Source organism: Hemicordylus capensis, chromosome 5 (genome assembly GCF_027244095.1).
Source record: "Hemicordylus capensis ecotype Gifberg chromosome 5, rHemCap1.1.pri, whole genome shotgun sequence".
Classification (NCBI taxonomy): Eukaryota; Metazoa; Chordata; class Lepidosauria; order Squamata; family Cordylidae; genus Hemicordylus; species Hemicordylus capensis.
In genome coordinates this window covers 25183653-25207579 of record NC_069661.1, presented here as the reverse complement: position 1 = coordinate 25207579, position 23927 = coordinate 25183653, and the positions used below count along the sequence as shown (strand labels likewise).

The window sequence follows — 23927 nt, the reverse complement described above, 5'->3', positions numbered from 1 at the left end:
CCAGCTGGCATGTATGAGTATGCTGTACCTTTGTACAAACAGTGGTAAGGTCTGAACAGTAAGGCTGACAGAATCCCTTAACTTCCTTCACCTACCCTGTAAAGAACATGCATAATATATTTATAGCCAATCGTGTCTGGAAACCTCAAACCCTATCAATTTTGTTTTATTATTTAATAAAATATAGCTGGAACTTTTAAACTGTCTGCTTTCCATTCTGGCAGAATGAACGGTACCATTCTGGCTCGAAATAAAACCGGTGTGTACTTCTATTGGCAAAAGCATTGCATTAATGTGCAGCAATCAGCAGGTAGCCTATAAAAAGACTGCACAATATTGTGGCACAATTTCGCCGCCCACTGGTTCACAACATTACCTTAATGTCACACCATTATGTAATGGAGCCAAAGCCAAAGCACACAGCCAGGAAGCTCAAAGTCATAACGTCCCTGCTATATTCTACCAGATGGTTATGCAGCCACTGAACCTTTGGCTGCCCCTTCAATTGATCAGACCAACCAACCTTAGATTAATTGCACTCTTCAGCTAGGCTTACATGATCATTTTCAGGACACAGAGTTACTCTTTAACACTAGCTGATAAAGGCCTTGGAAGCCATTCGCTATTTGTAGGAGACACTGGGTCAATCATCATGGCAGAAAACCATCCCCCCACTTTCCCCCTTAACAGTTTAGGTTCTCTCTGGAAGTACTATCCATTATCACATAACATTAAGGGCATGCCACCAATGGCACAAATAGTGCCATAATGTTCTACTGGGTTTTCTTTTTACAGCTGTCAAGCTGCTAAGGTGGCAAGCATTGCACACACTCATGTAGCATTGCTTCCAATGAAAGAAGCGCAGCCTCTTTGTACTCTAGGCTGTGTAGTACCAGAGTTGCAAACCAGTCGATATATTCCCTGCTAGGCTTTATTTTGGATTGGGCCATTGAAGCTGTCCTCACAAGCAAGCAAACCTAGCTGCCTGTGAGAACCACTGGGATCCACGTGGATCCATATATAAAAGTCAGCACCAACGCCTGGCTCTTAGCTCAGATTAAAGACACCAGTGCACCCTTAACCTAGCTGCTGGGATCATGTATCAGAGCAGGCTGCTGACACAGAGGCAGGGTACTAGAGCGCCAGTCCCCTGGGAGAATCCCCCAATACACCACACTTGGCATGCAGTGCACTGTGGGATACCCAGAGGCTGAGACAATGAGTCCTGGCCTCAGAGTGATCTGCCCTGCTCCATGCTGCACGGAGCAGTGCTGATCATGTGAGAGTGCTCTTCGCCTTCCCACCAAGCCAGCATGACCATCTGGGGGGGAAGGCAAGGTTTGCAAACTCTTCCCCCCGCCCACCCGGTAGGTCGTGTGAATGGCCCCACTGTTCCTTAAAATTTTTGAGGCTGGCCATCCCTTTCTAGACAGATGGCACCATTTGCCAGTTTGGGGGGGCAGCATCATACATCTTTGGTGCAACACCCATACCAAACATCCGCTCCACAGCTGTCTCCAGAGAAACTTCATGAAGGAAGTCCTTTTTTTAGACAGCACACAATTAATCAATGGAACTCTCTGCCATGGGATGAGGTGATGGCCACCAACTTGGACGGCTTGAAAAGGCGCTTAGACAAATTCATGGAGGATAGGTCTATCAAATGGCTACTAATATTGATGGCTATAGGCTGTCTCTAGGCTCAGAAGTGGGATGCCTTCAAATACCAGTTGCAGGGGAGCAAGCGCAGGAGAGGGGGCATGCCTTCCTTTCCATGTTGTGAGGCTTCCCAAGGCATTGTTGTGTGAAACAGGCGCTGGATAGATATGCCTTAGGCCTGATCCAGCAAGGCTACTCTTATGTTCCTTTGAGATCCTTACATGCAGTAGTGTGCATGGAGTCTGCTACTATGTATATAGGTCTGTGGGCTGGATCCCTAATTTGACACTAGTATTAATAGGGGAAACAAAACAACTCTTCTCTGAAACCTAAAACCACATACAGGAAAGCAGTTAAGCGAAGCGGATGAGCTATGTAGGGGAGCAGTCACCCAGAAAAATCCACTGTAAATCAATGATGAATTACTTTTACCAAAGGTCAGTCAATTCACCTATGTATCTTGGTTGGTGGTGAAGGAAGGAATGCTCCACCCACCTGAGGTGCATGCTGACCTGGAACATTGCATAGTGCATACTCCTTGCAGGTGTTCCATGTTTTCAGGGGGTTTCACCACTGTTTGGCAACCACTGGATTAATCAACACACTTCAAGAGCAATCAGCACAACTTCTATTCCCTTTCTTAATAGTGGAGTCCTGAAATCAAAGAACCATGCAAATAATTCCACATGACCAGAGAGGAGAGTTGGTCTTGTGGTAGCAAGCATGACTTGTCCCCATAGCTAAGCAGGGTCTGCCCTGGTTGCATATGAATGGGAGTCTTGATGTGTGAGCACTGGAAGATATTCCCGTCAGAGGATGGAGCTGCTCTGGGAAGGTTTCATGTTCCCTCCCTGGCTTCTCCAAGATAGGGCTGAGAGAGATTCCTGCCTGCAACCTTGGAGAAGCCACTGCCAGTCTGTGAAGACAATACTGAGCTAGATAGACCAATGGTCTGACTCAGTATATGGCAGTTTCCTATGTTCCTATGTTCCAAGGAGGATTTGGACTTGTTTTCTCCCCATGCCATGTAGCAAATCTCTTTTGAAACTGGGGAAAATTTCAAAAGCAGGTTGTTTTGTTTTGTTTATTTAAAAGATGTATATCCTACCATTCTTCATACATGACTCCACGATGGCTTACAAAATATTTCATTAACAGACACAAAAATGCAATACAATAAAACCCTATAAAGTACAATGCAATACAATTAAACATAATAGCGTCCGCCTCTATAATAATAGGAAAGCGGGATAAAAATGTAGTCAATAAAACAAGGTAGTCAAAAGGAAGCATATATAAAATTAGGGGAAGGCCTGCTGGAATAAAAATATAGCACAGGGGAGGTGTGCAATTTTAAGGGAGAAACTCAAAAGTTCTGCTGGGAGTTATTTGGACTCTAGTCCATTAATATTATCCTTCTGGCTGTCACTGAAAGTTTAGCGATATACAAGCTTTCATAATGGTCTATTTTTCCCAGTTGCCCAGTTAGCATGACTTCACGTGACCACATTTCTCTTCTCATTAGGTTTTTGTTGTTGTTGTTGTTCCTGTTACCCTATGGTAACTGTAGAATTGGTAACCGTAGAATTGTGTCTCATGAAGGGTCCAGGTTATGACAGAAGCATAAGGAGATCTGATTAGTTAACTTTCTCAGGAGGATTTCACACATCCATAAATTCACCATGGTACCTCCATACTCATTCTAAACATAGTCCTCCTTAAAATTTAGTAGACCTTGGAAAGAAGAAGCATAAACTCTAGCCAGATATTCAAGAATACAAGTGATAAGGAAGAAGCAAGAAGCCAATAAATACATTGCACCGTACATTATCTTCAAATCAGTATCTAGCTTTCTACATGTTTTCAATAAATGCAATTTAACCAAATACTTTGGAGCGCTATATCAAATTGCCACATCATATAAGCAAGAGTGAACAATAACGGCCCCCTCCTTTAAGTTGCTGTTCTGTTTGCAACACAATTTATTTTTATATGTCCCTAATTCATTCTGATAGCCTGCTATCCTCCAACTCCAGCCCACACAAAGTCTAAATGCATTTTCAGAACCTTGAGTCAATGAAGCCTACACAATTCACCTGAATAATTTTCCATACATTGTGTGAAATGTCCATCCTTAGCATCTACCTGAGAACAGATTGCAGTTATAAATACTCAAAAACAACAGAACAGTTCCGTCACTAAATGCCATCTTTGGTTATCCATTAACAATGTAAAATATGATGGGCAAACAATTCTTTGGGCCATAGATATATCAACACCTACTTTGGGTGCATAAGATTCCAGGATCAATCTCTGCCATCTGCAATCCTAGCCCTTCCTAAGTGGGAAGGGTCACCTTTTGAAATGATGGCTGACTCATATTTAGTAGGGTGGAAGCAACTTGCTGGGCTAGAATGACTAATGGCCTGATCCAGTCCAATGCAGCTTCTTCTATTCTCTCCAATATGATTTGTCCTCAGAAGAAATGTCCAGTGCAAACATTACCTCTGCAACACGGTATCTGGTTCCACTGTGGTCGGCTCTCATGTCACACCTGCAGTAGCTCCAATTAGGCATCCCATAGATTGCCTGACTTATCTGCCCATGACCAACACTACATAGTAGGGCTGAACAAGGACCTATTCATACAGTCACATAAGTGTGTGGTAGTCTCTTGAGAAGAATGCACAAGATGGTCTTAAGCCCTTAGGTAAGCTGGGCATGTTCATCCACTACAGCTATGCAAGGTTTTGGCTTGCACTGGCGAGTTATTTTTCTCTAATATTTTTCATCACGTGCTGAAAGCCAATACCTGTGCCTGGCACAGGTCATAGAACCAGCTCCCTGCAAGAGGAGGAACAAGACGTCATCATACATCCAAGCTGTCAGTTTTCAGGCACCTGAGAACAGGAGGTCAAGGGCACCTATTAGTAGAAAAACAGGGTTACTGCTGTCTATGGAAAACATTAGCAGCCTAGTGAAACATGTACAGTAATATCATACTGTATTTTAAGTGCTCCCAAGTCATAGCTAGATTGGATTTTCCATAGATCCCCCCCCTCCACTTAGCAGTTGCTAGTTCTTAAATCTTCTGCAGAAAACCTCCCTAAGAAAGAAAGAACAATTACATCCTCAAAAGAAGGGCAGGGAATAGAGCAGGGGTGCACAGATGAGCTCTTACCTCTGGACTTCTGGGCTAAAGTCCAGGGCCTCCACAGCCTCTGGGCACCCCTAAAACTTCTTGAGTCTGTTCTGGGTGTGGGTGGTGTGGTCATCTGACTGAGCATGATGATGCTTAATTTGCCAGGGGCTCCAAAGGCCTTTAGGTCCAGGCTCCAAAATTATCTAGGTGCACCTCTGGGAGTACACTGGTAATATGGGGTGCAAGACAAGTAAGCCAACCATTAGAAATAAGCTAAAAAAGGGAAGTCAAAATTACCACCAAAATGCCACTAAAATGACAGCAGTCTGGGGTCACTCATTGCTGCATTTCAGGGACATTCCACTATGAGTAAGAGCTTGATAGATAATACAGCAGAATGCATTGCATTTGAGATTAATTGGTTCAAGACGAGATCACTGTATAAAAATAGTCCTCTCATTAAGTGCTGGTCATTCCATTCTTTCATTGCCACAAACTGTCATGCTCTTTACTATTATATCCTTCCTCATGTACTTCTCCAGGTTCCCTCCCTATTAATAAAACAGGTGTCAGCCACTGTAGAATAAATTTACAATGTGCCTAGGATCCAGCTGCAAGGAAAATTAAACATGGGATAGGGGAGAAGGACAAAAAGAAGGAGACACTGAGATCCAACATTCACTACCATGATGCAAGTTGGAACTCATCCTGTTGAAAGAACACCTTGTTTAAACATGTAAAGCTGCTAGTGTCTGATGGTGATATAGTACAGCTGAGATCTTCTGAAAGCAAAGCATCTGCTCTACTGCTATGCTACAGACCCTCCCCTTGTTAAATCCCAAAGTGGTAAATTGGGGAGGACAGCTTCTGTAATTTCTGAACAGAAAAGACATTTTGGTACCTGGGACAGAAAATCCAGGTGCTGCTCCTCCTGTCCTATGGTGGTAGCAATATAATTACAAATGAAATAATAGTAGGACCAGCTCTGTTATCTGAAAGCAGTTTTTGTATCTAACACCTCTGGCCAAAACTGGAGAATCAGAGAGAAACATTCTGTCCAAGATGTGGTAGTCCATGGAAGGAAGAGCCTCAGTCTGTATTTAAGTGTTGTTCTTGGAGTTTTCTTAATTCAGTTCCTTTACTGATCAGTTAAAGTGTCACAATTAATTCACTTAATAAAGTCAATAGTCTTACTTCAGATCTGCAGTTGTGTTTGTGCATTGATATTTGCTGTGCATCATTTGAAAGTAAAATTGATCAGTTTTACAGATCTAGTCACATAGGAATATAGGAAGCTGCCATATACTGAGTCAGACCCTTGGTCTATCTAGCTCAGTATTGTCTTCACACTGTTCACTAGAACAGAGCTATTTTTTGCATGTTTGGAATGAGTTCTTTCTCCTCTCTTCTAACAGAGCAACGTTGAATTGATGAATGTATGTATTTTAAAAAATCAAAAACAACGCACGTGCCATAATTTCCGAGTGGTGAAACCATACACACAAAATTTCCGAGTGGTGAAACCATACACACAAAATCAGTGCTGTATTAATCATTAGGCTACAGAAGCTCTTCTAGGAGGAGAGTAGTAGACAAGTGTATAAGCATAAAACTTTATGATCTACATGCAATTTAAATTAGCACTAAACAATATCTGCTTCTCATATCATCCGGCAACTGCCAGTCTTTCATATGCCTGCTTTCTTAAAGGTATATATAAACATTTGCAGTTCCTTGCAGTCTTACTTGCCTATGAACAGAAAGCTGTAGGGATAGGTCTGTAATTCAGCTGCAGAGCCCATGTTTTGCATGCAGATTGCAGAAGGTGCCAGGTTCAAACCCTGGCAGCATCTCCAGATATGGCTAAAATAGACCCTTGCCTGAACCCCACAGAGCTGCTGCCAGTCAGCATAGACCAGTGTTCTTCATTGTAGGGCCCGTGGCGGCCCCCATCAACCCTAACCTAGATCATAGCACAAGGCAGTTTCATTGAATGCCACAACAGTTCTCCTCTCCCCCATCATGTCACCTCAGTACATTTTATTTATTTGTATTTATAGTTCCATTTCTATACCGCCTTTTATGGTGGTTTTGCATCATGTGCAGCCTCCGCACAGGAATCCTTGCATTTGCTTCAAGACAAGGTCCAGTTGCCTCTCACATTGAAGTTTTCCATTAATGTGGGGTTTCCTGCTTAGGAGAAACAAAATGTCAACAGAAACAGAGCAATGGCATGCTGATTTCAGGATTTTGCATGCTTTCTTTCTTTCTTAGGGACAGGGGGGAAAAATCCCTTCCTCTGTAATGTATAAAAGTCCATAAGTGAGGAAAATGAGAAGGCCATGCAGCCAACGTCAATTCGTAAGACCATCCAGAGGGGACAGGAGCAGAAATCAAATAGCATGTCTCTATGAGCAATATCCTTGCCGGATTAAATGCTTTAGAAGCGTTCACTGCAGCAGTAATTCAAGCATCTTAAGACTTTATTCTCTGTTGGGGATAAAGACTGAATGAATCCAGCAAGATTGGTAGTTAGATTTTTAATTACTTGGGATATGATTCAAGAGCCAACCTTAATGCTCTGCACTGTCATCTTAAGGATTTTCATATGCTATCGTTGGCCCAAACCAAAGGGGCTGATCTTACTGCCTTTCTTTATTTCCATGCTTCTCTTGAAACAAATTCTTACAGTCACCTTTACAGTGCTTAGATCCAGATGCAGACCACAAGCAAGGTAACAGTAGTTAGGTACATTATTTCATTTTTGTGCTGAGAGATCAACACTCTGGCTGGGGTGGGTCAGAACTCCATGTCAAACAGGGTCAAAGTCAACATACTGGGCCCAAGTAAGAGGAGAGCAGGCAGCTATGACTGCACTGACTCTGTTTCTTTGCTTCTAGCAGAGGGATGGTAGCTTTAGCCTGCTACCAGCTATTCGACCCCTCCTGCCCAGACCTTGGCTCATTAAGTAATGGCCACCACAGTCTCCAGTGTCTCCATAGAGATGCCCACTGACCAGTGTTCTGGTGTAGTACTTCTTTGAGGTGCCCCTCATGGACCGTTTTTTACTTCATCAACTGGGAGCACTAGACCCCTTCCCTGCTGTCCATCTAGGAATGCTAGCTGCCCCCACCACCTGGCAAGGCGTTCGTCTCCACCTGGGCCCAGATAACCTTGTTAACCCTAGCAACTCATCACTCTACCCAGGATTTTACAGCTTCCTCTTGGCTGTCCCAGGCCCTCTGTCAGTTTCAGGATCCAGTGCACCCTGGTCCACAGGGGGCCTATCTGAGTTTCTGTCGCCTGAATGGTGAGCTAAAACCCTCTCAGCAGTGTGCTTAAATAGATGCTGCACACTCTGGAAATGGCTGGAGATGAATACTCAGTTGTTACCGCCCTGGAATCTTTGACCGAAGGGTGGTATGAAGTCTAATTAATTAATTTATATTATTATTTATATTCTTATTCTTATTGATGCTGATGCTGATTGATGGTGGAATCCCTACCCTGCATTTTCTTTGGCAAGAGGAAATGTCTTTTGCTTAACTCATTAGTGGGGTTTCATTTGGGCTTCTCCATGTGCAAACCTAAACCCCCAGCCCATCTTCCATGGCAGTTTCAGACTGGAAGAAGCCCCTCCACCCCTGTGCTTATTTTTTTCTTTTGTATAACATAACTGATCATACTAAAAAGCAGTGGCAGCAGATTCCAAAGTAGGTGCCATTTTCTTAATTGCAATCTCCATGTTTACATATTGTTAGAAACACCTTCCCTTCCTGACAATACATTCCAGTTCAGAACAGGGTGAAGGTAAAGTGTGCCGTCAAGTCAATTTCAACTCCTGGCGCCCACAGAGCCCTGTGGTTTTCTTTTGGTAGAATACAGGAGGGATTTACCATTGCCTCCTCCCGGGCAGTATGAGATGATGCCTTTCAGCAACTTTCTGTATTGCTGCTGCCCAATATAGTACCAGTGGGGATTCAAACCAGCAAACTTCTGCTTGTGAGTCAAGCATTTCCCTGCTGTACTACTTAAGGTGACCAGAACAGGGTAGGGAATGCAATTTTGATTTTTCCTTCCAAGTGCAACCATATTGCCATTGTTTGTACATCATAGTAAATTTTAAAAGACATGTAAATTTGGATAGGGGTAGCAACCTGTTTGGCATCTCTGAATCCTAAATGGGGCATGGTGAAAAGAGCCAAGGAACAGGCAGGTGTGGTTGTGGCTGGAAGAGCTTTCCTGCTCTCAAGGCCTTTGGGCTGCTCCTCCTCCATGGCACAGCCAGCAAAATTTAACTGAAAACTGGCCTAAATAATCGAAGTAGTAGGAGAATTATGCAGCACTAAATCAAACTGAGGAGGAAAGCTGCCCTTATGGTAGCAAGCATGAATTGCCCCCTTTGCTAAGCAGGGCCCATCCTGATTTGCATTTGAATGGGAGACATGTGTGAGCACTGTAACATACTCCCCCTCAGGGATGGGGCCGCTCTGGGAAGAGCACCTGCATGCTTGCATGCAGAAGGTTCCAAAGTCCCTCCCTAGCATCTCAAAGAAAGGGCTGAGAGAGACTCCTGCCTGCAACCTTGGAGAAGCTGCTGCCAGTCTGGGTAGACAATACTGAGCTAGATGAACCAAGGGTTTGACTCTGTATAAGGCAGCTTCCTATGTTCCTAAAGGCCTGTACTTCCTGAGGCTACTGTCCAAACCCAAATGGGACTTCTTACAAGCTTCGTGCCACAAAAAACGCACCTTTCAAAAACACACCTATGTTACAGACTGCCAAAAAAGATATTCTTAGACCTTGTTCACAGGAGATGCTAAGCATGCACTCCTAACCCTTCTGTTCCGACTCCTTCGTATGAATGTGTCCTTAACTTAATTGCCATCTCTTCCCACTTGCTACTGGAAGACAAGTGAACACTGTCATCAAATACCAAGCCTAATAACCTCTCTTAACAGAATGCACTTTGCCAAATAAGGAGAATGTTTTGTTTTCTCTCGGATTTTCATTTGCTGCAGTTGATGGAAAAGGGACTCATTCATCTGCGGTCACAGCACATGACAACCCTCACACCCAGAGAGATTGCTTTGTTGTACCTGTACCCTCCAAGATAATCCCATTCTGCAGCAGAGAGGAAGCTCTGGGAGTAACCTCGAATGGCACTAACCAAAATGAATATCCTCATAGACTTCAGGGATATTAATTTGTTGAGAATAAATAACTCTCATGACTGTTACTAAAAAGGCTGAATTTCATTTTATTAGCCACAGAATAGATACAAATGAAATTAAACTTCAAATTACTGAAACCAAACTATTCCCTGAACACTCAATACACTAAAAACTAGCATCTGGATCACACAAAAATCCTACCAAACCAAATTGTGGGGGGAAATAAACTCAAAACCATTTGTTTTTGATGGATGCATGTACAAATCTTGGGCACAAAGATCCAAAGACCCAAAGATCTCTGGCATCTCATGATCATTCCTGATACTATAAATTAAATATATAGTATTGCAAATTAATTCAGTTAATTTTCCTTTGATAGTATTTCTTGAGGCTTGCTATAAAAACCTGTTGAAGATACAGCAGCATAACAAATAATATGAAATCTTACTGTTTTATTTGAAAAATAAGCCTATCCTGCATTATATTTCTAAAGTCTAAAGGAAAGGAAAGGATGTGCCATCGAGGTATTCGCGTCCCCTGGTGACCACAGAACCATATGGTTTACTTTAGTAGAATACAGTTGGGGTTTACCATTGCCATCTCCCGTGCAGTATGAGATGATGCCTTTCAGCATCTTCCTATATTGCTGCTGCCCGATACAGGAGTTTCCCATATTCTGGGAAACACACCAGCAGGGATTCGAACTGACAGCCTCCTGCTCTCTAGGCGGGGTGTTTCCCCACTGCACCACTAGACTAGATAGGACTTAATGCTGACAACCTCTTTTTCTCTTGACTGTATGCCTATAGATCTTGGCTCATCCAATTATGGAACAAAATCAACAGAAGGAATTATGCCTAGAATGAAACTAGTGAATATCTCACTCACAGTCTCACAGGGATTCCCCCACTCACAGTTGATACCTCTGTTTCAGGCAAGTGATTGTATTACGGCTCACGTGTGTGAAAATTAGTCTTATAACAGTTACGGTAGTTTTTCTTTACAGAGAGGCTTCTCATATGGGTAATCTGTTTTGGTTTCTTGTTTGTGTAAAGCAGAACTGTTGAGAGACACTTTCAACAGAACAGAACAGAACTTTCCCTACCACAGAGAATTAAAGCAGGACAACCCTTTCCAAGGTAGTTCTTCCTACTTGTTCTGGGGATGAAAACAGGAACAAGTACATCTGAGCCACCTAGTGGCAATTTATAAGTATCACAAGTTATACTACAGCATATTTATAAGCAGATACAGAGTCAGGGCGAGGGCATAATGGGACCAAAAAGCAACCATAATAGTAGGTGTACCTTTAACGAGATACCTGCACTATAACCCTGGTAATCAATCACATTAAAATAACTTCATATTTATTTATGACAGCAATGAATGGACCACTGAGAGACCTTAGAGGCCAAGTTGAAGACAGATCATCCTGGAGAGACTCTATCTATATGGTCGCTAAGAGTCGACACCGACTTGATGGCACTTATTCAATCAATCAATGTTTTAGGTGCAGAAGAGTAAGAGTCTGTAAACACATTTTTTATGTGTAGAAGTTGAGAATCATTTCCCAATGGAAGTATTCCACCCCCACTCGCCCACATTCTCACTGGAGTTAGTTCTATCCATTATTAAATGATGGCATCAACAACACGTATTTGACTGGGTTGCACAGCTAATCACTTAGATGCCCAGATAATGAACTGAGATAAACTGGCAATATTTCAATTATTCATCATTATAAATAACGATGGCTGCCCACATTTTGAGAATGTGAGAAATGATGGGTGTGAAAGAAGTGGCCTGTAACTTCTCCATTAGTTATCTTGGAAACATACAAAATTATGCTGAAATTATTCCATATATTCTTGTAGACGGACAATGCCAGAGCAGCTACCAGGACTGTGCAATTAAAATTAAATCATCAGTCAGCAAATAAAATCATTTTTTAAATTCCATAGCAAAAATATTGCCTTGCAATATACCATAAACAGCCAAAGAGATCCATAATATATCAATATCACATATGATAGTTTTAATCACACATGATAGTTTTACATGTGACCTATGTCTTATCAACCCATTTTGCTCAGGATTTGTGAATTAATCTTGGCTGCTGCAAACATGTGTTGTGAGTAGCCACCCCTTTTTGGTCAGACAGGTATTCAAAAATGCCTCTTACCATGCCATGCAATGCAATACAATACAATAAATACAATACAATACAACAATATTTATATACTGCTTTTCAACAGAAGTTCCCAAAGCAATTTACACAGATATAAATAAATAAATAAATAAATAAATAAATAAATAAATAAATAAAATGGCTCCCTGTCCCCTAAGGGCTCACAATCTAAAAAAAGAAACATAAGACAGACACCAGCAACAACCACTGGAGGGATGCTGTGCTGGGGATGGATAGGGCCAGTTGCTCTCCCCCTGCTAAATAAAGAGAAGCACCACTTTTAAAATGTGCCTCTTTGCTCAGTTAGCAGGGGATTGAGATTCTCTCTTGGGAATCTATACAAGGAGCAGTAGTGGACATAATAGGCTGGTTCTCACTACTGACAGCTGGGTAGGAGGAGCTGCCAGGAATACTCCTGAGAAATGGGTGTGTGTTGGCAAAAATCAAGGTAGGAGGGGAAAGTGATCATGTGATAGCTGTAATCTGGGTGAGACCGCATGGGGCGTGTCTTTCCTCTGCCCTTGAGTACACAAGGTAGGTTGGCCACCACTGTGCTACCCAGACTGTGGTAGCACACAATCACTTTCCCCTCCTCCTATCTTAATTTCCCCCCAGCACATGACCATTTCTTGGGAACGCACATGGGGCTCGAAGCCTGGCTGGATGTTCCTCCTACTCACCTTTTAGTCATGAGAACAAGCCTAATGAATTCCGTCTTCTATTTCTCCCAAAAAGCAACAATTCATTATGTGCAATATTATGATAATGTCCACATGTAACTGCCATTCCATTGTCTGGAGGAAGAGAGCACAGAGACCTCCAGGCTAATGAAGCTCTGGTGCAGAGAATGTGCAACATGTACTATGGGTAAGTGGTGATTTTCATTTATCTCCCCTTTCCTCTATAGCCGACTGTGACTCCAAAAAATAGGCCCCTGAGGGCTGCACAATCCTTAGAGACATATTTTCAGGAGTCACAGTTTCAGAGGGATACTGAGAACGACGAAAACACCTCTCCCCCATAGTGCATGCCGTGTGTTCCCGGAACACATGCTTTGTTGGTCTGGATGCTGACCGGAATGTTGTATGAAGGTTGAAGGACTTTAAATCAGCAAGAAGGTTTGGCTGATTACTGTACAACAGAGACACAAAAGTAAGATTCTGGACACTCAACTACTTGCCATTCCTTCTTGCCATTCAATATCTGTCAGTCTAGATCTCAAAACTGCCATAGCATATATATAGCACCAATAGTATGTGTATATACAGTACATGCTACTTGGCAATGCAACATTAGCAAAACAAGTTGAGTCCTTATCCTGAACAGCTTACAGTCTAAATTTCAACTGTGAAGGAGGCAACAGAGTGAAGACAGACAGCAATATGCAACAGCAATATGCAGGGTGCAATTGGCTGGATTTGGGGAAGAGCTCAGTCCCAGATGTGGCATGGAGGGTGTCATAGGTACACAGGAAGCTGCCTTACAATGAGTCAGACCTTTGGTCCATCTAGCTCAGTATTGTCTACACTGACTGGAGGTGGTTTTCCAAAGTTTCAGGCAGAATATTATCTAACCCATCGTGGAGATGCCAGGAACTGAACCTTCTGCCTGCTAAGCAGATGCTCTTCCACTGAGCTATGGTTCCATTCCCAAACAGCCAGGAAACATCAACACGAGAACTTGCCTTGTTCTGAGTTAGACCGGTCTATAAAACTCAGTATTGTCTACCCAGAGTGGCAGTGGCTTCTCCAAGGTTGCAGGCAGGAGTCTCTCTCAGTCCTATCTTGGAGATGCCAGGGAGGAAACTTGGAACCTTCTGCATACAAGCATGCAAGTGCTCTTCCCAGAGTGGCCCCATCCCGAGGGGAATATCTTACAGTGCTCACATATGCGCTGTGTTAATGAAACTGGTGGTTCTCCAAGGTTTCAAGTAGAATCTCTCCTATCCCTACCTGGAATTGCCAGGGATTGAACCTTCTGCATGCAAAGAAGATGCTCTGCCACTGACTGAGCTATGGCCCCATTCCCAAACAGCCAGGAAACATCAACACACAGGAAGCTGCCTTGTACTAGGTTAGACACCTGTTTCATCTAGCTCAGTATTGTCTAGCGATGTGAACGGAACCGGGTGGGGGAGGCTTGAGGGGGTGGGGTTGCACTTACCCCTCCCCCCACTTTCCCTCCACCAGCACTTGGTGTTGGTAAAAGCCTTTGGAGAGGCAGTGTACCTCCCTGCCACCCCTTCCCCCTCTTCAGTAGGAAGTACCGGGCATGTGTGCGCATGTCACGTGCATGGACACCAAGCGCCGATGGGAGAAAAGTGGGGAGAGGGATAAGTGCACCCTCCCCCACCCTCAAAATGACACCCCTGGCTTCAAACTTTGTTTGAACCTGCTCGGAGGCCCGTAAAAGGGCCTCTGAAAAGGTTCATGCACACCCCTAGTATTGTCTACACCAGGGCTGCTCAACTTTGGCCCTCCTCCAGATTTTGTCCTACAATTTCCATAATCCCTGGCTATTGACTGCTGTAGCTGAGGATTATGGGAGTTGTAGTTCATAAACAACTGAGGGGCCTAAGTTGAGCAGGCCTTGTCTACATTGACCGGCCGTGGCTCTCCAAGGTTTCAGGCAGAATCTCTCTCAGGAGAGATTCTGGAGATGCCACAGACTGAGGACCAACTGGGGACCTCCTGAATGCAAAGCAGATGTTCTACCATTGTGCTATTGCCCCTTGGGGTAGGTAGAAATCAACTCACATGTCCAGATGGTCCTCCTCTTCATCAGCAGCACTACCAGCACCAGCCAATGATGATTATTGGGGAAAGTGCTACAGAGTGGGCTGGGCTGGGCTGGGCTGGGCTGGGTAGGTAGTAGTCCATAATCCCAGAGATCCTTCACACATTCCTTTTTCTGACACAGATATCAGGCTTAGGATTGATAAAGTAATGTGGAAAGTAGATCTTACCTACCCTTATCCACTTCTCATCCTTAAACAAATATCTCTCTCCAGTGGTTCATATTCAACTGCGTTTCATATGCAATTCCACCTATTATTCTAAGTTATTTCATAGTCAGTTCCCTCTCCTTTCTTGAGACCCTTATAAAGGAAGACAGATTAGAAGGTTTCTTATAACTGACCGTAGATACTTTCTATAAAAAATAAATGCGGTCACCACAGATTGTCGAAAAGAAGCTTTATGGAGACAAAAGAACGGTATTTCAATCTGACAAAGTCTGTTTAAGTTTGTGTCAGCATTTCTAGCACATTTATTCCAAGTTGAGACTTTGCAGTTTAATATATCAGCCTCATCAAGCACAGAAACTTTGTTTCAGAGGCAATTTGTTTTAAAGAATTATGGTGAGCAAAAGCAATTGTAGTGGGATTTTTTTTTTTTTTTTTGGTTGGTTGGTTGGTTGAAATCCTTTATGTATTTATAGAACTGAGAAATGCTTATTTTACACAATTCACATCCTGTGCATACATAACAAGGCCGGTTGCTTAATCACGGTTAAGATATATTGATCCTGCAGTCCACTACCTCAATGCTCCCCTGCAGCTCCTCCCATCTCCTACCTGGACTAAAATCTTCTCTTCAGATCCTCGGTACAATGAGTGTGTTGGGGGCTTACCTCCCTGGAATGTTCCAGACCCCTCTGAATGTTCCACTTTCATTTTTAAAAAGTGGACAAATTGTTCAATGGCCCCACTCGTCTCATGATTAAAAATGAGGGCTGACATGTTCTGCCCCTCCATCTGGTGCACCGTTCTACTCTGCATAAGCAGATGGGGGAGCAGAATGTCTGAACCACAGTTAATCACGTAATTCAAATGCTACTTCAATACTACCAATATGATGAGGAGCATTTTGGATGTTCTGCCCCCACATGAGTACACAGAGGAGAATGGTGTGCAGGGATGGATGGGACATGCCCTTTAAATAGTGTGGTGGGTGGGGATGGTAGAAAGTATCATTCCAAGTGGCCCTTTGTGTAGAGATAAGGAAAAGTCTGCAGATGGCATTCAACCCAATGGCTCATTAAGTATCAAAATTACTCCTCCTTTCCAGTGTTGTAGCCAATGAGTACAAAGAAACTGGAATGATTATCAAGCACCAGGGCTTCATTTTTACATTTTACAAAAGTCAGTTTTATTTTCTTAAAATTAAATATAGTAACAGTTCCTGAATTTATGTTCTAGCTGAACAACTAGCTTCCACGTCCCTCAGGCCTCCTCACAAAAATATTTCTGGTTAAGGCTTGCTTTCCTCCCAATTTAACACTTAACCAATTTAATACCTCCCAATTTAACACTTAATATGGTTAAGTGTTAGGATGGCACCAACATTAACCATGGTTAAGTTTAACCAGATTCCATTTCAAACTTAACTGGAATTTGTTAACCTGCTTCAAAGATTGGTTGAGAATCCTATTTAAACCAAGAACCCAGTTAGCCACTGGATGCAATGTATCTCTGTACTGTAAGGTTGATGGAAATATTATTCACTTGGGGAAAGGCTTGCAAGAAGAGCAAACAAAACCCACTATAAGGCAGCTAAGAAATTGGCCTGGCTCAGTCTGCAACAGCCCATCAGCCTGTCTAGGACAAACTAATTTCCATATGGTGTGGTTTTCAAGGAGGTCTTCTAGATGTGTCAAATCTGGTGGCAAAGAAATATGATTACACCATAACAAATCTGCGTGGTCTCCAGATTCTATCAACAAATCCCTTGGTAAGACTAAAACATCTTTGAACAATTAATTATGATTAGAAACATTCAGTAACTTAATTCTTTAGTGTATATTCAGCCAGCATGTTCCATGCCTAAGTTTCACACATACTAAAGATGGTAAAAAAAGCAAAACTATGCCATTCCAATACTGGAAGAATATATAGAATCACAGAATTGAATTGGACTCTTCTGGAAATTCTTTGACAAACTGTCTTTGAATTAAACAGGGCTAGGATTCAAAAGACAACAACTGCACCATGAAAATGCAAAAATTGGTACTGGGAAGGGGATTTCGCATCCTCAGAATTGGAGCCTTTGCAGAGAGCCTGAAAAAGTGAAACACAGGAACATAGGAAGCAGCCATGTACTGAGTCAGACCACTGGTCTATCTAACTCAGTGGGGCTATTCCCACGATCATCAAAAATCAGGCTAGGGGAGCCTAGCCCAATGTTGGCTGATCGTGGGAGCCACTGGGCTTGCAAGTGAGCCCAGTGGCTCCCAGGCAGTTAACCCACCTAAATATCCCTCCCCTAAAACCGGGTTTGCGGATCGAGCGCAGAAGCAACTGCAGAAGCGGGTGTTCCGCAAACCCGGGTTTTTTAAAATCATGAGTAGCCGCAGCGCACCTCCGTGCCATGGCTACTCATGAGGAGACCCCCAGAGGGGAGGCAAAAAAACCACCTACCGGTTCCGGGGGTCTCGCCAGCATGCCCCGCTCCCCCCAGTCCCTGCCGGCTCCATCACAGAGCCGGCAATCACGTGGGCGGCCGATCCAACCGCCCAGGGCTCCCTCCTTGATTGTGAGTGGGGAGAGCGGGCTTAGCCCACTCTCCCCGCTCAGCTCACCAAACCGGGTCTCACCGATCATGAGACCCTTCTCAATATTGTCTTCACAGACTGGCAACAGCTCCTCCAAGGTTGCAGGCAGGAATCGCTCCCAGCCCTATCTTGGGAGAAGCCAAAGAGGGAACTTGGAACCTTCTGCTCTTCCCAGAGCGGCTCCACCCTCTGAGGGGAATATCTTACAGTGCTCACACTTCTAGTCCCTTTCATATGCAACCAGGGAGGACCCTGCTTAGCTAAGGGGACAAGTCCTGCTTGATACCACAAGACGAGGTCTCCTCTCAAGTGATCTATGCATACAACAAAGTGAGTGGGCAGGATCAATGGATGTCACTGCACCACTTCAGACTGCAGAAGGGGGCCACATTTCTGAATGATCTTCTATGTTAAAAACTCCCTGGCTGGCATTTGGTCTCACAGTGCTGTACTGCTGTTTTTGTTTTTGTTTTTGTTTTTAAATTATTATTTATAGGAGCTGACATCTGAACTAATGGTGCAGAGACACAGTGTGCATAGTACCGCCTCTGCAGCATTCAGTAATGCAGAGTCACATGTGCACGCAGAGGCAACAATTTCTTTTGCCAATTTCCACCTTTTGTCCCAGAGGCAGCCCTGAAGGGAGGCTGCACATTCCTCACGGACTTATTTCTGGGTCACAGGGAGTGATTCCAAGGGAAGGGAGATTCGTGGAAATTGTTGTCCCTGTAGGCAGCACAACTCTGCATTATTAAATGCTGAGGAGGCACTTTGCATGCTGTGCCTCCACACCCTTCTGCTCTAACTGATGCTTGAGATGGGGTCCAGAAAACAGATGTGTCTCATGGCCTTTGCAGAAGAACATAAGAGCCCTGCTGGATCAGGCCCAAAGCCTATCTAGCAGCATCCTATTTCACACAGTGGCTGACCAGATGCCTCTGGGAAGCCCACAGGCAAGAGCTGAGGGCATGCCCTCTCTCCTACTGCTACTCCCCTGCAACTGGTATTTAGAGGCATCTTGCCTCTGAGGCTGGAGGTGGCCCATAGCCACCAGACTAGTAGCCATTGATAGACCTGTCCTCTAGGCCTGTCTTTTGCAAATAGACAGGATGAAAAGGCATGAGCCAAAGAAGAAAGAGGAGCTGGATCACTGGAGGTGGTGGTGTTGTGTACCTAGTTAAGTAAAGTAAAGTTGTGCCTTTCAGTCAGTGTCTACTCCTGGTGTCAATAGAGCCATGTGGTTTCTTGGTAGAATACAGGAGGGGTTTACCATTGCCATTTCCCACAGAGTATGAGATGATGCCTTTCAGCATCTTCCTATATCACTACTGCCCGATATAGGCATTTTCCATAGTCTGGAAAACATACCAGCGGGGATTTGAACCAGCAACAGTGCCAAATTTCAGGCAGATTGGACAAATGGGTTTTTTTTTCCCCACCAAAAGAATGTTTGGCACAGGCAGCCTCCACATTCAGCTGAACAGGAAGCAGCCACTGTTTTTGTCAGCAAACATTCTGTCACGACCCAGTTCTGCCATGGACTGCCATCTGTCAGAAGACTCAATTATTTTGTTACAATCCGGATTTCAAAAGCAAGTAACTCAGTATATTTGTTTCACTGCTACATAACTATGTATTCTTCTCTATTGACCCTATTTTAAACACATTTCAAGGGACAAGGGAAAGGAAATCACATTGCCCTTGACCAAAAATAGGTGACCTCCATGGAAAAGCAGCTTCTTAGGATTGCATTTCAAATGGCTGTATTTTGGTCATTTCTCAGCTTGGTCATTTCTGTATGAAAACTTGGAGAGATGTTGGCACACATGACCTAGTTTGCTGTGTGCCAAATGTTAGGCGCTTTGGATGACTGGTCTGGAATTTATGACAAATGGAATGTTCAGGCTGATAAAGGTGGAAAGTGGTTTTTACAGTATGCAGGCACTTCCATGCCTGTATAATAAAGCCCTAAAGACAATTTCTGGCATCTTAAGTTAAATGAGGACTAGGAAAGTCCCTGTGCAAGAAGGGTTTTGGTTTGGATGAAGAAGTAGCGCTTGACTTTGTATACCTGGAGAAAGAAAATGACTTTTCAAAGGGGTCATTCTCTTATATTTAGCAGCAGGATAACAACTCTCCCTATTCAACCCAGCATAATGACCCTCTCAGTGGCTGTTGCTGGTGTCTCTTTTTCAGGCTGTAAGTCCTTTTCAGACAAGGAACCATCTTCTCATTTCTTTTCCTAAGTAAACTGCTTTGCGAGCTCTTTTATTGAAGAGAAGAAGATGAATATTCTAAATAAGGATAATTTAAGGCAAGCCCTCCTGTGGATGGAACTGCAAGTAGCTCATAGTAATGTTGCCCTGCAGGAGCATTGTCATAGAACGTCAGTCCTCTTTTAAAATGTACAGTCTGTTTCAGAATCATTCATTTTGGAACGCTAAACATCTCACAGGGCACATCTGCATTGCATGTTTTAATAACAGTTTAAAGGAAGCTTACATGGCGAGTCTATGCCCACAAACTGTAGTGGTGCAAGGGTGCTGAGCATGAGATCCCTAGCTCTTGATAAGCTGTAATTCCCAGAGCTCCCTGATGGCAGTGTTAGCATGGCAGCTGCAAACCTGGAACACCGCTGCCTAGAAACAAGTGTAAGAAGACGAATGGACCCAGAGGAATAAGGCATGAAAGTGCAGATGAAAGGGTCTTATACTACGACGACAACAACGAATATTTACATACTGGTCTTCAACCAAATTTCCCAAAGCAGTTAACATAGAAAAATAAATAATACATAAATAAGATGGTCCCCTGTCTCCAAACGGCTCACAATCTAAAAAGAAACCTAAGGGTTACCAGCAACAGCCACTGGAAGGATGATGATGTTGATGATTGTTTACATTTTATATCTTCCTCCAAGGAGCCCAGAGCGGTGTACTACATACTTAAGTTTCTCCTCACAACAACCTTGTGAAGTAGGTTAGGCTGAGAGAGAAGTAATTGGCCCAGAGTCACCCAGCAAGTATCATGGCTGAAGGGGGATTTGAACTCGGGTCTCCCAGGTCCTAGTCCAGCACTCTAACCACTACACCATGCTGGCTCTACAGCTGGGCTGCTGTGTTGGGGCTGGATACAGCCAGTGGCTCTCCCCCTACTAAAATATGAGAGAATCACCACTTTAAAAGGTGTCTCTTTGCTCGGTTCGCAGGGGCACTACTACTACTACTACTACAAATATTTAGATACCACTTTTCAACAAAGGTTCTCAAAGGTTTTACACAGAAAAATAAATAAGCAAGCAAGATGGCTCCCTGTCCCCAAAGGGCTAACAATCTAAAAAGAAACATAAGGTCAACTGTAGGGATGCTCAGGGGCGTATCTAGGGTAGGGCAGGCAGGGCACATGCCCCGGGCGCCACTTAAAGGGGGGCGCCATTTTGTAAAATTAATTTTTTTTTAAAAAGGTGCCGAAAACAAAATGGCCACCGCACATGCTCAAATGGTCCCTGCGAGGCCATAGAGGCCAGCAGGGTGAGGGGGGACCTTTGCAACCCCCCAGCCTTTAGGAAGCCCCCTGAAGGGGCTACAGGTAAAAATAAATAAATAAATAAAATATAATATAAGACACTGTACACATATTCAGATTGGCACTATGTACAGAGAATCAGGGCTTGTGAATACGGAGCTGATGCTTATGAGCTAGGATTGTATTCATTTGCTCTTACTTTGCTTCTTGTGATAAGTGAGTTAAATGTGATGTCTTGCTAATATGGCTATTAATGGTGATTTTGTCTTTGAATCAGTGTGAAATCCTTAGTATTAAGGCCCACTGGGAGTTTCTTGCTCTCTTTCTCTCATTTTAACTGTCTTTCTGAAAGACTAGAATATATTCCAAGCAGTGACACAGTTTTCTCTGCATATCCTTTAATTATTTTCAGAGTATCTGGAAAAAGTCAAATTCTCCATTTATTTTTAAAACTTATGTAATCGTGATGCTACAATGCATAGTAGAGAATTAGCCAGGCACTTCTGTTTAGTTTTCCAAGTACACCTCCACATAGTATTTGGGTATTTAATGAGCCCCCACATACTGAAATTTGTAGTTTTCCAGCATTTTTTGGCCTGGCTACATCCACTAAATAAAAAACTAAATAGTTTTTGAAATATTAAAAGATTAATGAGCTTGACTTGTATTTTTGAGCTGATATTATGGTAAAGTTATCTGAAAGATGGGTGTCAGATGTTTGGACGGGGGGGGGGGGCGCAATTTCAGTGTTTGCCCTAGGCACTATTGTCCCTAGATACGCCTCTGGGGATGCTGTGCTGGGCTTGGATAGAGACAGGTGCTCTTTGACGCTGAATATAAGAGTTGCCACTTTCAAAGGTGCTTCTCTCCCCCCCCCTTTTTAGGGGGGTAGATTTCTGAAAACAGACTCTAGCAGAGATTTTCTTCATTCTTCTGTCTCAATTCCTTCTCGGTTCACATGGCAGCAATGGGGTGCAGTGGGGTAGGGGCTGCCAGTACAGAACCTATTATGCGATTTAAATTGTATGAATAATACATAAGAAAATTACCATGAGAGCCAGAATCCACTCTTTTTCAAATATGATTGAAAGTTTCAGTGCTGTAAATGTGCTTCTCCCCCCCCCCCAGCAGAACCCTAGATCATTAGTAACTAGCAAGAATAGCAAATCACCTGTCCTAGAACTGAGCAGCATTTGCCAAAAAAAAAAAAAGCATATATATTTGATCAGAGAGCGCTTTTAGATGTTTTCTTGCCTATTAAGCCTAGGAAATGCAGCTTGGTGGAGGGGAAAGAAATCCAAAGGATCTTCACTAACAGCATGACACTATACTTTGCTGCTGCAGCAGAAGCACTTTGGATGCTTCAAAAACCCAGTGCCCCAAAGCAAAATGTTATGCTAGATCACATGTCAAAATAAAAAATTGTACATTTCATACCAGGCCCATACAGAGAGGCAAGGCAGTTACTAAGGGGGGTGCTTTGGAAGCTAGAGTACTGCAGAATTTACAAATTCTATCTATCTATCCAAACATAGGAAGCTGCCATATACGGAGTCAGACCACTGGTCCATCTAACTCAGTATTGTCTACACAGACTGGCAGCAGCTTCCTCAAGGTTGCAGGCAGGAGTCTCTAAGACCTATCTGGAGATGCCAGGGAGGGAACTTGGAACCTTCTGCATGCAAGCAGGCAGGTGCTCTTCCCAGAGTGGCCCCATCCCCTAAGGGGACTATCTTGCAGCACTCATATGTAGTATCCCATTTAAATGCAAACCAGAGTGGTCCCTGGTTAGTAAAGGGGTCAACTTATGCTTGCTAACACAAGACCAGCTCTCCTTCTATATCTATAGATATTTAAAATACTCTGCTTTTCCTGTAAGTTGTGTTTCAAAGCAGCTTACAATTCTAAAAAGACAAAACCATACCTATAACAAAAAGAAAAAAACAGGAAAGTAGAACAAGGCACAGTCATTGCTTGGAGCCTTCAAAGCAAGGCTGCATAATTTCGGCCCTCCAACTGGGGTTGGACTACAACTTCCATAATCCCCAGCCACAGAGGCTATAAGTCAGGGATGATGGGAGTTGTAGTCCAATAACAGCTGGAGGGCCAAAGTTGCATAGTGCTGCTATAGAGAATGACATGCACAAAGAAGTAACAAACACAGAGGCGTAACTATAATAGTGCAAGGGGGGGACAGTTGTCTTTACTTTATGAGCTGAACTTCAGTGAGCGGGTGGGGTGGATTTTAAAACCTTGTCTCTGGGCCCATTCCAACCTTGCTACACCCCTGAACAACCAGCTCCAGTATGAGTCCCAACTTGGTCCAAACTGCATCTGGACAGAGCCGGGCTTGGCAAGGCAGTAAGGGGGGACAGCAGCAAGGGAGCCCAGCCCAGCAGGGTGTGACACCAGCAGTGGGGGGCTGAGCCGGAGGTGATTAAATAGGAACCAGGAAGCCTCCCCCAATCTCTTGGTTCTACTTAGTCTCATCCCCCACAGCTTAACTCAGCTTTCCGGGATCTGTCTGTCGTCTGGTTGTCATGACTTCTGTCTCCTCTTCTCAAGGTGAGCCCCTCATCCTCCCGAGGAAGAGACCTTTCCAGGATCTGTCTGTGAGCTTTCAGACAAGTGCTTTGTTGTCACTGTGGCAACTGCGCCTGGGCTCATCGGGGCACTCCCAGCTGATGAT

General features: G+C 43.6%; 1 protein-coding gene across 8 annotated transcripts in view; it reads right to left on the bottom strand.

Annotated features, from left to right (window-relative positions):
- GRID2 (glutamate ionotropic receptor delta type subunit 2) overlaps positions 1 to 23927 on the bottom strand; it is a 1329997-nt gene that overhangs the window by 1164998 nt on the left and 141072 nt on the right. Inside the window, exons 2-3 of one of the 8 annotated variants that reach the window (XM_053253715.1) lie at positions 6876 to 6991; positions 3943 to 4583 (exon numbers count right to left, since the gene is read on the bottom strand). The exons of 5 other annotated variants lie outside the window; for them this stretch is intronic. In XM_053253715.1, coding sequence (XP_053109690.1) covers positions 3943 to 3979 — 37 coding nt within the window. In that variant the 5' untranslated portion in view covers positions 3980 to 4583; positions 6876 to 6991. Of the gene's footprint in view, positions 1 to 3942; positions 4584 to 4840; positions 5764 to 6875; positions 6992 to 23927 lie in introns of those variants that run through there. 2 more of the 8 variants (XM_053253714.1, XM_053253716.1) reach the window with 2 other exon arrangements.